The sequence below is a fragment of the Polypterus senegalus genome, chromosome 11, assembly GCF_016835505.1.
Source record: "Polypterus senegalus isolate Bchr_013 chromosome 11, ASM1683550v1, whole genome shotgun sequence".
Taxonomy (NCBI): domain Eukaryota; kingdom Metazoa; phylum Chordata; class Cladistia; order Polypteriformes; family Polypteridae; genus Polypterus; species Polypterus senegalus.
In genome coordinates, this window is record NC_053164.1 from 33,036,272 (window position 1) to 33,051,091 (window position 14,820).

The following is a 14,820-nucleotide window of genomic DNA, read 5'->3' on the forward strand; positions in this document are numbered from 1 at the left end:
TGCTTTAAACCTTTCTACCCATTCATAATCTTTTCACGGAGTCATGCAGTTTTCACTTCCGTACTGAGCCAACACCCTTTGGAAAATTTCAGAAGTTTTCACTCCTTCTGATAAACAAGAAAAAATATAACACTCAAGAGCATGTGCTCATAATGTAAAGGATGCTGTTTATGTATTAAAAAAAGAAAAAAAGAAAAAAGGGACACCATGTAAAATGCAAATAAAATCAGAAAGCAGTAATATGAAAATGCTCGTTTACCCATATTTAACTGAAAACAGTACAAAGGCAAGATATTTTTAAATATATCATTACTTTGTAAACTAATAATAAATTTGTAAATATAAGTTAATTCCAATTTTGCAATGCTTTCCACAAAAGTTGAGACAGCTGCCTATTTACCTATGGAATGTGTCCAAAAATCTTTTTGGAACTTTTTACAGTTAATCAGGTGACACTATTAAGACTGGAGCATCGATAAAAGGCCCTGCCATTTTAAGGCAAGGATGGGCTGAGATAATCTTATATAATACGTTACCATGGCTGTTCGTTTGTCTGTCTGTCTGTTTGATTTTAAATCATCTGTAGCTCGCAAACCGTTTGACCTATTGACCTGAAATGTAGTACACATACTCATATGTATACTATGTTACCTCTACTGTTTGCTTTCAGGGTGATGATGTTTATTCCTCTTTTTATATTTATTTATCAGAAGCAGCCAGCAGGGCAGCCGTACGCCACATGGGTATGGGTGCCGTTCTCATCCCTACCACATTCGCCGTCGCTTCCTCTACCTCTTCATGTCTTATCATTCTGGAGGCAGACTGAAGACTTAAGTGAAAAATTAAAGAAAACATACTAAGTCATTGTAATACAAACACGGACTTAATCAGTTTTAATCCTTGTCCAGGATTTGCTGTTTCCAACCCTAGTTTAATGAAGTCAAAACACGTTACTTGATGTTGATTTTTTTAGGAAAAAGTCATATTTGTGTGTGCAAAAATGATTAAGAAAAAACACTTGTCTGACTTAAGCAATGATGAATGTTTATGACTTTCACACTAATTGCAGGTGAAGAATGAGAGTGTGCAGGGTAATGCACTTTAAATAAAGATGATGATACAAGTGTGCCCATATTTCATTATCAGTGCTTACCTCATAGTATTTGACAAAAAAGACATTATTTATTTATATCTATGTTAATTATAATCTGAATTTACAAGACACTATTCAAAGTACACATTTAATACTGATTACTAAAAAAATCTTTAATGTCAAATTCTGGGTCAGAACATGAAACATAAATACATTTTTTAAACAAACTGAATCAAGCATCAACAATAAGGTGCCCTTTATAGCTGGAAAGTAATTTAACATGGAAACAAAACATCTGTAAAGTGTCTTGCACTTTCCGAGCCACAGATATTCATGTCTCTTTTAGCCACGAGATGCTTAACCATGATGATTTACTAACAAGTTTCTGAAAAAGGATCAGTAATACACACATGGCCTTGTACTAATCTTGTTGTAAGTGGCGACATCTACTATACATTTCCTTAAGCACAGTATTCCATATGGAATGTTTCATAGCTCCCCTTCAGCATGCTTTGGTTTCTACAAAGTTTGGCCATTCCAGCCATGAAGCAGAGGCTGACTGAAGGAAAAACCGTGTACTTGCCTGCAGCGGGACATCTGATATGCACAAGAGGCTCAAAAAGATTTGAAAAACGTGACCAAGTCCATAGCATTACCAAACCCACTGTGCACACAGACTCCCAAATAAAAAAAATAAAAATAAAATAAGTCTGCCACTCCTAAATACTGACTAAACCGAAGACTATATATGATCGCACTGTTTGTGTTTTTAAGACTATGAAATGGACATCCAGTAGTCATGGATCAAGTTACACAGTAGACCCCTGATATTTAGAGGTATGCAGACAAGTGCATGTTCAGTCCTGAAGTCTACTGTTACAAATCTGCCTAATTTGTAAGAGAGGGCCAGTCGTAGGATCCAGACAGAATCTGTACTCACTCTACTTAACATCATTCATTGGTCTTCTTTTGGAATTAAGTTCTAATTCTAGAAAGTTACAAATCTGCATCTGTGATGAGCTTTTTTTTTTTTTAACTTATAAATACCAAAAGTCTATCCAGCAGCATTTAGAAGTCACCACGTAAGTCAATGCTGCCTTCCCAGTACCATCAGTGATCATACAACTGTGCTGCCTTTTGTCAGAAAATCGTCAGAAGAGTTCCCTGCCTGTTGGTGCTGCTCGCTCGCTCTCTCTTTCGTTCTGGCTATTTTTTCTTTGTTGCTATGTTCTTGCAGACCCAAGACATTCCATCCTGTTAAAAAATAAACAATGTTTTTATTAAAAAAAAAAAAAAAGAAAAAAAGTAGAATTGCCTACGGTATTTCTGAAATTACATTTCATATATTTTGCAACTTACATTTTCAAATAATGGTAGAACTGTTTCCATATTTTTAAAGTAAGATCACTGGACAGATAACAACTTGCTAAGGGTCACATAGTTTTTCAGTGGTGAGGATAAAATGAACATGTGTGGTATGCTCAAATTTTAATAGTGTACAGTACCAGCATTTCAGAATTTTCAGGTCAGTTCCTCTCAATTTCCCCTGCCACCCACCACATGGACACTCACTATTACAGTTGTGGAAAAACAACACAAGTTTCATAAACTTCATGGAACAAAACTACAGGCTTTGACGTGATAAGAATTTCAAGGTATGCCTCCCACCACTCCATCCATATTCGTTTAATGCTATCTGGACTTAGTGGTGGGACAACCCCCCTTTATTGCTTCAACACAATCAGGACTTCACTGCCAACAAGAGAGACAAAGTCAGTAGTGCAACCAGGAAGGCTGGCGTGAGATGGGTGTGTTTTATAGTTATTTTTTAATAAACAGATTTGGTACCAGTACTGAGGTGCATAAGCTGGTATTTAGTACTGACCCAACACCACGTTACAGTCCACTGCCTTAGCCACAAGGCTTTCAGAACTTCACTTCCCTGGATATACTCAGGTGAGCTAAAACATTATGACCACTACAATACAAAGTGAATGATGTCAGCTGTTTCATACCAACAGCGCATTTCGACATGTTGAAAGCAGAGGATACAGGAAGGTGAAAAGACCACAGTGACAGAGAAAAAGGCCAGACAACTGGGTCAGAGTATTTTTGAAATGGCAAGGCTTGCTTTGCAGAAAAAAATAAAACTGGAGGAATGGGAGACACTGAGGAGGTAGCAAAAAACAATTCAAAACCCAGACAAGTTTTAGAACTGGGCAAACATTTGGAAAATGCATTTTAATGTACAGACGTACCAAGTTGTACATGTGGGCAAATGGAACATCAATTATAAATACAAGATGGGATACACTGTCCTAAAAGAAGCAAAAGGATTTAGGGGTCGTATGTTGACGCATTTATATCTTCTAAGCAATGAGCAAAAACAATTAAAAGGCGAATGAAACATTATATCATACTATGCTTGGACTATACAATGCACTATGACCCTGCATCTAGAGTACCGTGTGCAGTTCTGGTCACAACGCTACTAACATAGAAATAGCAGCACTTGAAGCTGTGGAGTGGAGGCCAAGCAGGTGCATCCCAGGACTTAACAGCATGTCGTACTCTGGCAGATGCAGAGAATTAAACCTGTTAGTCTTAAGCAGAGGAGACTGCCTAGGGACTCAATCCAAATCTTTAAAACTCTCAAAGACATTAATAACGTAGATCCAGCAGAATACTTTCAGCTTAAGGGTGAGAATTTGGTGAAAATTAAGGGGAAGTGCATTCAGTACTCAAGCCAGGAAGCAGTTCTTTACACAGGGATGTGGGAATCTGGAACAAACTACAAGCCATGCAGTTGAAGCCGAAACCTTGACAACCTTTAGGACAGGGGTGGGCAAAGTCATTCCTGGAGGGCCGCAGTGGCTGCAGGTTTTTGTTCCAAACCAATTGCTTAATAAGAAGCACTTATTGCTCTAGAAACACTTCTGCTTCATTTTAGTTATCTCCCTCATTAAGATTTTGAACCCTTATTGCTTATTTAAGTCTTAAACAGTCGATTCTCGGTTTTTAATTGCTCCTTATTAACAATAAGATGCAAATGACAAAAGAAGCCAGCAGTTATCCATTTTGCTTGTTATCCTTTACACCTTTGTGTATTTATCTTGCACTATTTGGTTTAATTAAATACTTGGAAGGAAAGAGAAGAGAAAAAAGTGAAAGATTGAGAAGTACCCATCCGTTTTACACGTCAAAGTATTTGAATGATATCCTTAGAATGGAAAAAAAATCTAGGATATGAGAATGACTTGACATAGCAGAGTTAAAGCACTAACAAGCCATGAAATGTAATTATTGGCAAGGATTGTTTTCTAATTAAGCAACTGGGTTGGAACAAAACCCGCGGCCACTGCGGCCCTCCAGGAATGACTTTGCCCACCCCTGCTTTAGGAAGTGTCTGGATGAGATATTGGGACACCTTAACTATTAGCAAAACAAACAAGTCTGATGGACTGAATAGTCTCCTCTTGACTGTTAGATTTGTTAAGTTCTAATTAACCAAACAGGCATGTCGTCTTTGAGGATGTGGGACGAAAACAGGAGTATCTGAAGGAAAGTCAACTTGGACATGGGAAAAATGTGCAGATTCTACAGGTTCAGTGACCTAGTGTGGGATGCAAACTTGAAAGTTCGAAAGACTGCCACCCTGCACATAAGTTTAGATGTAAAAGCTAGTAAAGATTAATGAGGAACCCCTTCCAACATTTATAATAATTTTATTATCCATACCTGTACCCCTTCTCCAGTCATTGCTGAGCAAGCTTGGATTTGCCAGATTCGATCCCGGATAATGTGAAGATTCAGGCCCTCTGCAATTTCTGAAGCTGGTGCTGCGGTCATCAAATCCTGCTTGTTTGCAAATATCAAAACTGGAACCCCACTCAGTTTTTCTTCTTCCAGAAGTTCGGCCAATTCCTATATGTAAATAATGAAGAACTCCACAAAATGAATGGCATACACTAAAACAGAAAGTGAGGTAGGTCAGCTAGCACACAAGTTAACAGTGTCAAACAAACCAATGCCTTGGTACCAAGTTGATACCAATTATTATTTTTTGGTAACAAAGTTGGTAACACACTGATGAGTGACTGCAGGTAGAGGTATTACTTTGGAAGGCACATTAATACATGATAAAGAGTAAAAACTACATATGAAATGGCTCATAGTGCTACAAGCACTGCATTAGCACATCTTGAAAAGAAAAAACAACAAATGTCATGTCATTTATCATTTAAAAATAAAATAAAAAGGGGGGTGGGGGCATACCCTATAATGGAGCTTGTGCAGAAATAGATTTGTGCGTACTTTGATTAGGTGTGGGTCGTAATTGTTCAACTTGCAGTTCTCCAATTGTTTATCTATAGTTATCTGTCTGAGGTGTCAGGGTCCCTCATACAGGACTGTGGGATGTCGGAGGAAGCTGCACAGAGGCAGCTTTAACAACAGTTGCAACAAGTAAAAATCGAGCCAACTTTCAAATGATGCAGCTATTTGGCATGCCCACGTCAGTGATGTGGATACTTGGCTAGTCAACACCAGTGTTAAAATGAGCTGCTCCATTTATTAATACCAGCATAAAATCTTTTTAGTGTATCGATGCTCCAAACCACAAAGCACGTCTCTCTAGTCATATGACATGTACTGCATTAAGAGAACCAAGTCACATACACAGAGAGTCACAATAGTACAGATAAAATGGCATGCTGTATATGAATCTACAAACGCTAGGGTGGTTGTTAAGGCAAATCAATGTTCGTTAGAATAACCCCCAACATGTGACAAATGTAGTGAAAATACATACAATATAACACATATCTGAAAGGTACATTGGTGAATGGAATAGTCTTTTAGTTACAATTAAATGCCAGTCAAGTAAATTTTCTAATTGTTGATTTGTACACAGCAAGCCATAATAAAGTCTGATAACTCATAGGTGCTTAAAAACAGTACAACAAAGGCTGTTTTAACAAGAATTCTTGAATAATGGATTAATTTAAAACCGACAAGTATGATTTCACACAGGAAGTTGTTGAGGCAAACATATAAAAAGGTTGAGACTTGGAAAATTAAAACAGCAGGAGTTTGTGACATACACAGCGTCCATAAACCTCCTCTTTGGCCTTCCATCCTTAACATTCTTTTTCTGATGTAGCCATCTGCCTGTGCCCAGACCATCTCAGTTTAGCACCAATCACTTGGTCACCAAACTGTAGTATCTCTGATGCCCCTCTAATATACTCATTTCTAATCATATCTAATCTCTCGTTACTCTGAGCAAAAATCGTAGCATCTTCAACTCTTGCTCCTGTATTTTTGTCAGTGTCACCATCACCAAACCATAGAGTATATCTGGTCTCACTACTGTTTTATAGACCCTCCCTTTCACTCTTGCAGGTATCTCTATCACAAATCACTACTTCCACTCTTCTCCACCCATTTAAAAAAAAAAATAATTCAACCGTTACAATATTCTACCTTAGAAACCTCTTTTTTTTTTTTAAGCCAGCTAATAATGAAAATATGAATCTTGCAACAGAAAACAGAGATTCACTGACAAACCAGATTTTAAATGCATGTTTTTACAAAAAAAAGCTTCAATGAGCTTGTTTAAATGGAAACATCCTGAATAATCTCAGAATTCACAAATACAACAATACGGATATAATAATGTTTGAAATTTAATTTTTAGTATTGATCGAGTAATTTTCACTTACAGGTTGTGAAATGTCAGTGAATTAAATTAGAATTTGCACATTGTAAGGTAAATCAGATTTTCCATGACAACGTCATTCTATATAAACCTTGTGTCGAAATCTCCACAAATATAACAACACCCTCCACACCTATTGTTTCATTGGGAGAATCACCATGTCTATCGCACGTTAAATTCAAATTTTGCATTACAGATGGATGACTACTTAAATTATATACCTCTATTTTAAGTTTGCTGCTATTATCAGTATTTATATACAGTCATATGAAAAAGTTTGGAAACCCCTCTCAGCCTGCATAATAATTGACTCTACTTTCAACCAAAAAGATAACAGTGGTATGTCTTTCATTTCCTAGGAACATCCGAGTACTGGGGCGTTTTCCGAACAAAGATTTTTAGTAAAGCAGTATTTAGTTGTATGAAATTAAATGAAATGTGAAAAACTGGCTGTGCAAAAATTTGGGTACCCTTGTAATTTTGCTGATTTGAATGCATGTAACTGCTCAATGCTGATTACTTGCAACATCAAATTGGTGGAGGTTCCGTCATACTGTGTGGCTAGTTCAGGGACTGGGGCCCTTGTTAAAGTCGAGGGTTGGATGAATTCAACCCAATATCAACAAATTCTTCAGGATAATGTTCAAGCATCAGTCATAAAGTTGAAGTTGCGCAGGGGTTTGGATATTCCAACAAGACAATGACACAAAACACAGTTCAAAATCTACAAAGGCATTCATGCAGAGGGAGAAGTACAATGTTCTGGAATGGCCGTCACAGTCCCCTGACTTGAATGTCATTGAAAATCTATGAGATGATTTGAAGCAGGCTGTCCATGCTCGGCAGCCATCAAATTTAACTGAACTGGAGAGATTTTGTATGGAAGAATGGTCAAAAATACCTCCATCCAGAATCCAGACACTCATCAAAGGCTATAGGAGGCGTCTAGAGGCTGTTAGATTTGCAAAAGGAGGCTCAACTAAGTACTGATGTGATATCTCTGTGGGGTGCCCAAACTTATGCACCTGTCTATTTTTGTTATGATGCATATTGCATATTTTCTAATTTTTAATCCAATAAACTTAATGTCACTGCTGAAATACTACTGTTTCCATAAGGCATGTCATATATTAAAAGGAAGTTGTTACCTTGAAAGCTCAGCCAATGATAAACAAAAATCCAAAGAATTAAGAGGGGTTCCCAAACTTTTTCTTATGACTGTATTTTATATCATATTACAAAAAAACAAACAAAAAAAAAAAAAAACAGAAAAAGGCACAAAATTACTTGAATAACAGTAACTTTAAATTAAAAAGCTGATGAAAGGGATTGCTGTTATTGCCATGGTACCAAATGGGTATCAAGTATTGTGAAATTTCATAGGTATTGGTATCAAATACAAAAATTCTGGCATTGTGATATCACTATATGCAAATACCTAGAAATCACAGAGAGGGGCCTTGCGTTATGATTTTTCAACTCTCACAAACTCAACAGTAATCACGTTACGAATGCAGAAATGAGAACAATGGAGTCAGTTAAACAACTTTACCTGACCAGTTTCTTCAAATCGCTTTCTGTCCGCACTGTCAATGACATAAATCTGTGGAGAAGGGGAATACTAGTGAACAGATTTAACTGACACACATGTACATTTTTTCTCAGTAATGGCTACAGTATTTTCAGAAAGTGAAAATAAAACAACTTAAAGAAAATTAAAATGTTCACTTTAATTTCTACTGCTCATCTAAATGAATTTTCTCATTGCTAAGAAAAGGGGTGACACAAACTACTAAACAACAGGCAATACATGTACAGTATGAACTGGATTAAAAAAAAAACAACTACAGTATATGTTTATTTTATATTTTTCCAAGTATTACATATATTAAGAAGAAAAAAAAAAAACAGAGCGTTGACCTGAAATATAACTTACCTTAAGTATTTTTCATCAATTGATCAAGGATTTAATGAGAGAAACTTGCTTCAGAACAATTACAAGCACAATTTCACATTATATCTTAAAAGATTAGATATTTTGCTTGTAATAAAAACATAGTTCTGTCTCCTCCCATTATAACACAATCCTCAAATATATTCATCTATCCATTCATCTTCAGTAACAGCCAATGGCATTAACCACTGTGTCAGTTTTATATTCTTCTTCAAATATGTTCTTTGTATTAATAATCTTAACTTTTTTATTAAAGTAGAAAGACATTTTCTTACCAGAACATCTGTGTTTTCAAAATAGTTTCGCCAGTAGGGTCTGATCTTCCTCTGACCTCCGATGTCCCAAACATTCAATTTAAAGCCTTGAGATTGCACACTTTTAATGTTAAAACCCTGCAATAAAAATACTAGCATTTAACCCTGGTTGAAAGCTAGAATTTCTTTGCCAGATAAATGTCAAGATACTCAATTTGAGTATCTGCTTAATTAACATTTTATGTTTATGTTGATATTTAAACTACAAATCAAACAAGTGGTCTTTTTTAAAATCCGGCATGTTGGCTACAGCATTACTGATGTTGTTTTAAATGTGCTCTATAATTAAATTGATATTGACATTTATAGCCTAGAATTGTCAAAGCAGACATTCAAAAGTTTAGGCAACTATCATTTTGACTACGAGCTGAAACTCACGGGAGTATTACGACAGGGAAAAGACAAAATCACTTTTAACAGCCCTGCTTAATCCCGGGCAGGGTTGTGGGGTGCTAGAGACTGTCCCAGCAAGCATATTGTGCAAGGAAGGAACAATCCCCTGAAAAAGGTGCCAGTCCAACACAGAGGAACACACTCATAAACCCACTAGAGCCCATTTAGCGTTGCCAATCCACCTAACCTGCATGTCTTTGTTGTTAAAATATCTATACGCTTCTAGAGAAAAGCCAAGCAAAATGACACCTTTTATTGGCTAACTAAAAAGATTACACTATGCAAGCTTTCGAGGCAACTCCGGCCCCTTCTTCAGCCATTACATTCATAATGGCTAACACGGTACAACACCATACAATCCCTTTCTTTAAGGGAGTTTGGAGAGGATGTGTGAGAGAAGATGTGAATGGACACTTACTTAGAGAATTGTGTCGTTGATTTTTTTTCCTCTTCTTCAAGAAGCCTTGTATACCTCAGATTTGTCTTAGTGGACCATTTACAAAATAAATGAAATGCATCCGTAACTAACCTGTGGGCACTAGCTGGCCCTGGTCAGCAAAACTGTGACTTTTGGTTGTTGTACTACAACTGACCATGGACTCCCAAGACAAAGGTTTATTTTCTCCTACTTTTTGTTTTTTGTCTCCTCCATCTTTAGTCAGACCTCAAATATAATGTTCATCTACTTTAAACTGTCGTGACATTCATCTTTTTGCAATGTGTTTATGCAATAGGAATGTTCTGTCTGTACAGACTGCATGCATTGGTACTGTTTTGTAATGTTCTGTTAATGCATTACTGCTGCAAATATGCAAAGATGCTGTGGGCTTGCTCTCCATGAAAAACACTCAGAATCATAATCATCACCAGATTAACAGCCCTATTCTGGGTTTACCCCACATCTTTATTCTCCACTCCCAGGGGTCTGAGACCCCTCCAGCCTCCATCTGGGGCACATCCTCTATACCTCCAACTTGGTGCAAATTTTCATCCTCTGGCTTTTGCTCCAGTAACTCAAACTACCAAAATAACCTTAGTCCGTATCCTCAGCACAACATCAGATCTTCTCAGTTCATGGCACCCCACACATCCACCTGATCAAAGCACTATACAAAAATCATTAATAATAATACATTTTATTTATATAGCGCCTTTCCCATGCTCAAGGTGCTTGAAATTAAACAAATTCGATAAATTGTAGCATGCAATTTGTTGTACAGTTTTATGAATGCAGATGATGTACCGAGATTCATTTACAAATAATGGAGTGAGCTGCTTGTTTAAGGCAAATGTTAATTAGATAGATAGATAGATAGATAGATAGATAGATGAAAGGCACTATATGATAGATAGATAGATAGATAGATAGATAGATAGATAGATAGATAGATAGATAGATACTTTATTAATCCCAAGGGGAAATTCACATAATCCAGCAGCAGTATACTGATACAAAGAAACAATATTAAATTAAATAGTAATAAAAATGAAAAGAATTAAAATAAAATTAATGTTCGCATTTACTCCCCCGGGTGGAATTGAAGAGTCGCATAGTGTGGGGGAGGAACGATCTCCTCAGTCTGTCAGTGGAAGAGGACAGTGACAAAAGTCTGTCACTGAAGCTACTCCTCTGTCTGGAGATGATCCTGTTCAGTGGATGCAGTGGATTCTTCATGATTGACAGGAGTTTGCTTAGTGCCCGTTGTTCTGCCACAGATGTTAAACTGTCCAACTTTAATCCTACAATGGAGCCTGCCTTCTTAACAAGTTTGCCCAGGCGTGAGGCGTCTTTCATCTTTATGCTGCCACCCCAGCACACCACCGCGTAGAAGAGGGCACTCGCCACAACCGTCTGGTAGAACATCTGCAGCATCTTACTGCAGATGTTGAAGGATGCCAACCTTCTCAGAAAGTATAGTCTGTTCTGACCTTTCTTACATAGCGCATCAGTATTGGCGGTCCAGTCCAATTTGTCATCCAGCTGCACTCCCAGATATTTATCGGTATGCACCCTCTGCACACAGTCACCTCTGATGATCACAGGGTCCATGAGGGGCCTGGGCCTCCTAAAATCCACTACCAGCTCCTTGGTCTTGCTGGTGTTAAGGTGTAAGTGGTTTGAGTCGCACCATTTAACACAGTCTATGGCTGCAAAAAGGCAAAATGAGTGAAAGCTAAACAGATGCTGAAGATGCATCCCATTTTTTGCTTTTATTGATTGTCAGTATTGATGGTTTCAACTGCTAGAAAAGTCCATTAAAGTAAAGGTATTCTTTGATTCCTGGATTAAAGTGTTAAATGGGTGTCACCACTCATTAATTATGAGTTAATAAAAAACGCTGTCTGCAAGCTTTGATTTCAACATCAAAACTAAGACAACCTAAATAAGTGAGGGGCACCAATGTCTGGTGTAAGTGGGGTGTAACTTTCAATCTTTTTCATCTTACTATGAGGCCAGAAAATGCTGGAGATTGAAATGGACCAAAATGGAATGGTGTCATGTGCTTCTCAGTTAGTTATATGTTTCAAATTATTAATAATTTAACTCAATATTTATATCATTAAAGTGTCTGTTTTTTACTGCAGTCAGTTAAGTGTGCTTGTAACATTCTAGCAATGGATTAGAAGAGGTGTCCAGAGGGAGGCAGCACTGGTTGAGCAAATATGCAGTCTACATAGGACATAAACTGGTAAGGGAGACCGGTCAGGCAGCAAAATAAGTGGGGCAGGTGGTCTGGCTAAAATAATGTAATAACGTCCCCATAATTCTCATGTACCCCTGAGTGGTTATAGGGGTGTCTGAACCCCTGAATTTCTCCTGAGAGAGGGTAGGTGCTGAGTGGGCCATAAAACATTGAGGAAGATGAACGTTCTGCTTTCCAACTGGTGGCCAGTATCTTGTCCTGTGCATTGAAAACGGGGCAGTGTTCCCTGGTTGTGACCTTCCAGCTCAATATAGGAAGTTAAAGCTGTCGCTTAGCTTATAGAGGGTTATAGAGTCTGGACCTCGGTGGTGAACCAAATACATTCAAGACAGCTGATGAGTATTGATTCACGGCAGACATACTGTATATAATTTGTGCTGCATTTTTGTTCAATATAATTTTTTTTATAATTTTATCTAAAGTCAAATTTTGGCAACTGCTTTAACACTTTAATATACATTTGTATTTAATTTATATCAATAACAAAAAAAACACCAGACTATTTTCTAGTCAAAATTCCATTAATATAAATCTGAGGAATACACAGGATGTACAATATTTGCGACACTTAGTAAGGAGTATGATGACTGTGACTGCCACTCCTAAACAAGAAATTAAGAGTGCATGTTACTGATCAGATGCTTAAAATAAACTAGCTATATTCTAAAACTTTTTAGGAAATTACATATTTATTAAGTGATAACCTTTTACCAAAATTGTTTCTTATAAACTGTTCCAGAAATATACAGGTGTTATAATCCACATCCAATACTGCGTAGCAAAGTATATTGATTAATCTGACAAGCATCGACAATGAGCCTTCATACAGAAATTCAGATGGTAGATTTGGCATGCAGTCAAGTAGTGAAAAGGACAAAAAAAAAACCTTGGAACCGACTACTACTAAGTCAAATTTTCTCATTATGGACTTTAGGAGACCACACAGAGCCGCATCCTATTTGGTAAATGATAGCCATTTCAGATTCCTGTAATTGCAGATATTCAACAACTTGAAGTGCCTGAGGTCATTGTGAAAAAAAGCTTTAGAGTATTTTCTGGGCATTTCCAGAGGAAACATAGGATGAATTAAATCACACTTTTAAGAATTATTGTTTCCTGACCAAAGGCAATACCGGAAGGAAACAACACAAAAGGGTCATTCAATGTGTTCAGATCTACACAAATAAAAATACAGGATCTGACTTGTCACAAGTTAAGAGATCTATTCAGTAGATTATAAAAGATTCCAACTACTCTATGAACAAACTACTTTCTTTCCCAGTGTTTAAAGGATAAGTTCATCTTTTTCAAAATGAGGTTATTTCTTCACAAACATGGTATATACACATTTATCATGCAAAATTGTGTTCTGCAGTTAAGCATTTTCTATAAATTAAAAAAAAAAAAACATATCTTGCCCTCACCGGTGTATTACAATGGAAGCTTCACCTGAACATAAAAGCTTAAAAACTTATCAAATATATCAAAAACCATTGTTGAGTATTGATCAGCATCTTGCAATTACACACACACACATTGTAAATAGTTTATGCATGTAATTTTTAAATGAAAAAATGCACAGAATATGAGATTCAGCCATTTTAAAAGAGAATTTGTGTGCACACCATCTCAGCATTTCTATTCTTATGCAATAATCTTTCACCACCTTGGGGGTTGATTTCATTTTGAAAGACCAAACCACAGTAAACTTTTCATGCCACCTGGTTGGTAATGTTTTTAACAATGAGAAAAACAGAACCAGGAATATGTGATAAAATATTATTTCCAGATCCACTTTGTTGTCACAAACATGCATTGGAAATGCGGAAGGCATGTTTTCTTATTTGAAAACTTTTGCCACTTCATCTGTAAGTTTTTAGCCTTTTATTTTTGGGTGGTGCCCTTTGCCCCATTAGCCTCCGTTTTATCCAGAGGGGGCAAGATTTTTTAATACATGTAGAAAATGCTTAACTTTAAAAACACAATTTTTTTATGGAAAATGCATGCATATTTATACATATACAGTGTTCCCTCTCTATATCGCGCTTCGACTTTCGCGGCTTCACTCCATCACGGATTTTAAATGTAAGCATATCTAAATATAGATCACGGATTTTTTGCTGGTTCGCGGATTTCTGCGGACAATGGGTCTTTTAATTTATGGTACATGCTTCCTCAGTTTGTTTGCCCAGTTGATTTCATACAAGGGACGCTATTGGCGGATGGCTTAAAAGCTACCCAACCGGAGCATGTATTATGTATTAACTAAAACTCCTCAATGATATAAGATGTGCTTCCCGCGCGGTGCTTTATTGTTTGCTTTTCTCTGTCTCTCTCACTCTCTGCCTGGACGGAGGGGTGTGAGCAGAGGGGCTGTTTGCCTAGAGGATACGGACGCTCCTCTAAAAAAAATGCCGCTTTATCGCAGTGCTTCGGCATACTTAAAAGCACAAAAGCACGTATTGATTTTTTGATTGTTTGCTTTTCTTAGTGAGCGCTCTCTCTATTCTCTGACGCGTGCACTCCTTTGAAGAGAAGATATATTTGCATTCTTTTAATTGTGAGAAAGAACTGTCATCTCTGTCTTGTCATGGAGCACAGTTTAAACTTTTGACTAAAGGGTGTTATTTCATGTCTAGAGG

At 37.1% G+C, this 14,820-nt stretch overlaps 1 protein-coding gene across 1 annotated transcript in view; it reads right to left on the reverse strand.

Annotated features, from left to right (window-relative positions):
- Positions 1-1,684: 1,684 nt before the first annotated feature.
- LOC120538816 (ADP-ribosylation factor-like protein 3) overlaps positions 1,685-14,820 on the reverse strand; it is a 28,201-nt gene continuing 15,065 nt past the window's right edge. The window contains exons 3-6 of the mRNA XM_039768301.1: positions 9,042-9,158; positions 8,365-8,415; positions 4,832-5,017; positions 1,685-2,347 (exon numbers count right to left, since the gene is read on the reverse strand). Coding sequence (XP_039624235.1) covers positions 2,300-2,347; positions 4,832-5,017; positions 8,365-8,415; positions 9,042-9,158 — 402 coding nt within the window. The 3' untranslated portion in view covers positions 1,685-2,299. The remainder of the gene's footprint in view (positions 2,348-4,831; positions 5,018-8,364; positions 8,416-9,041; positions 9,159-14,820) is intronic.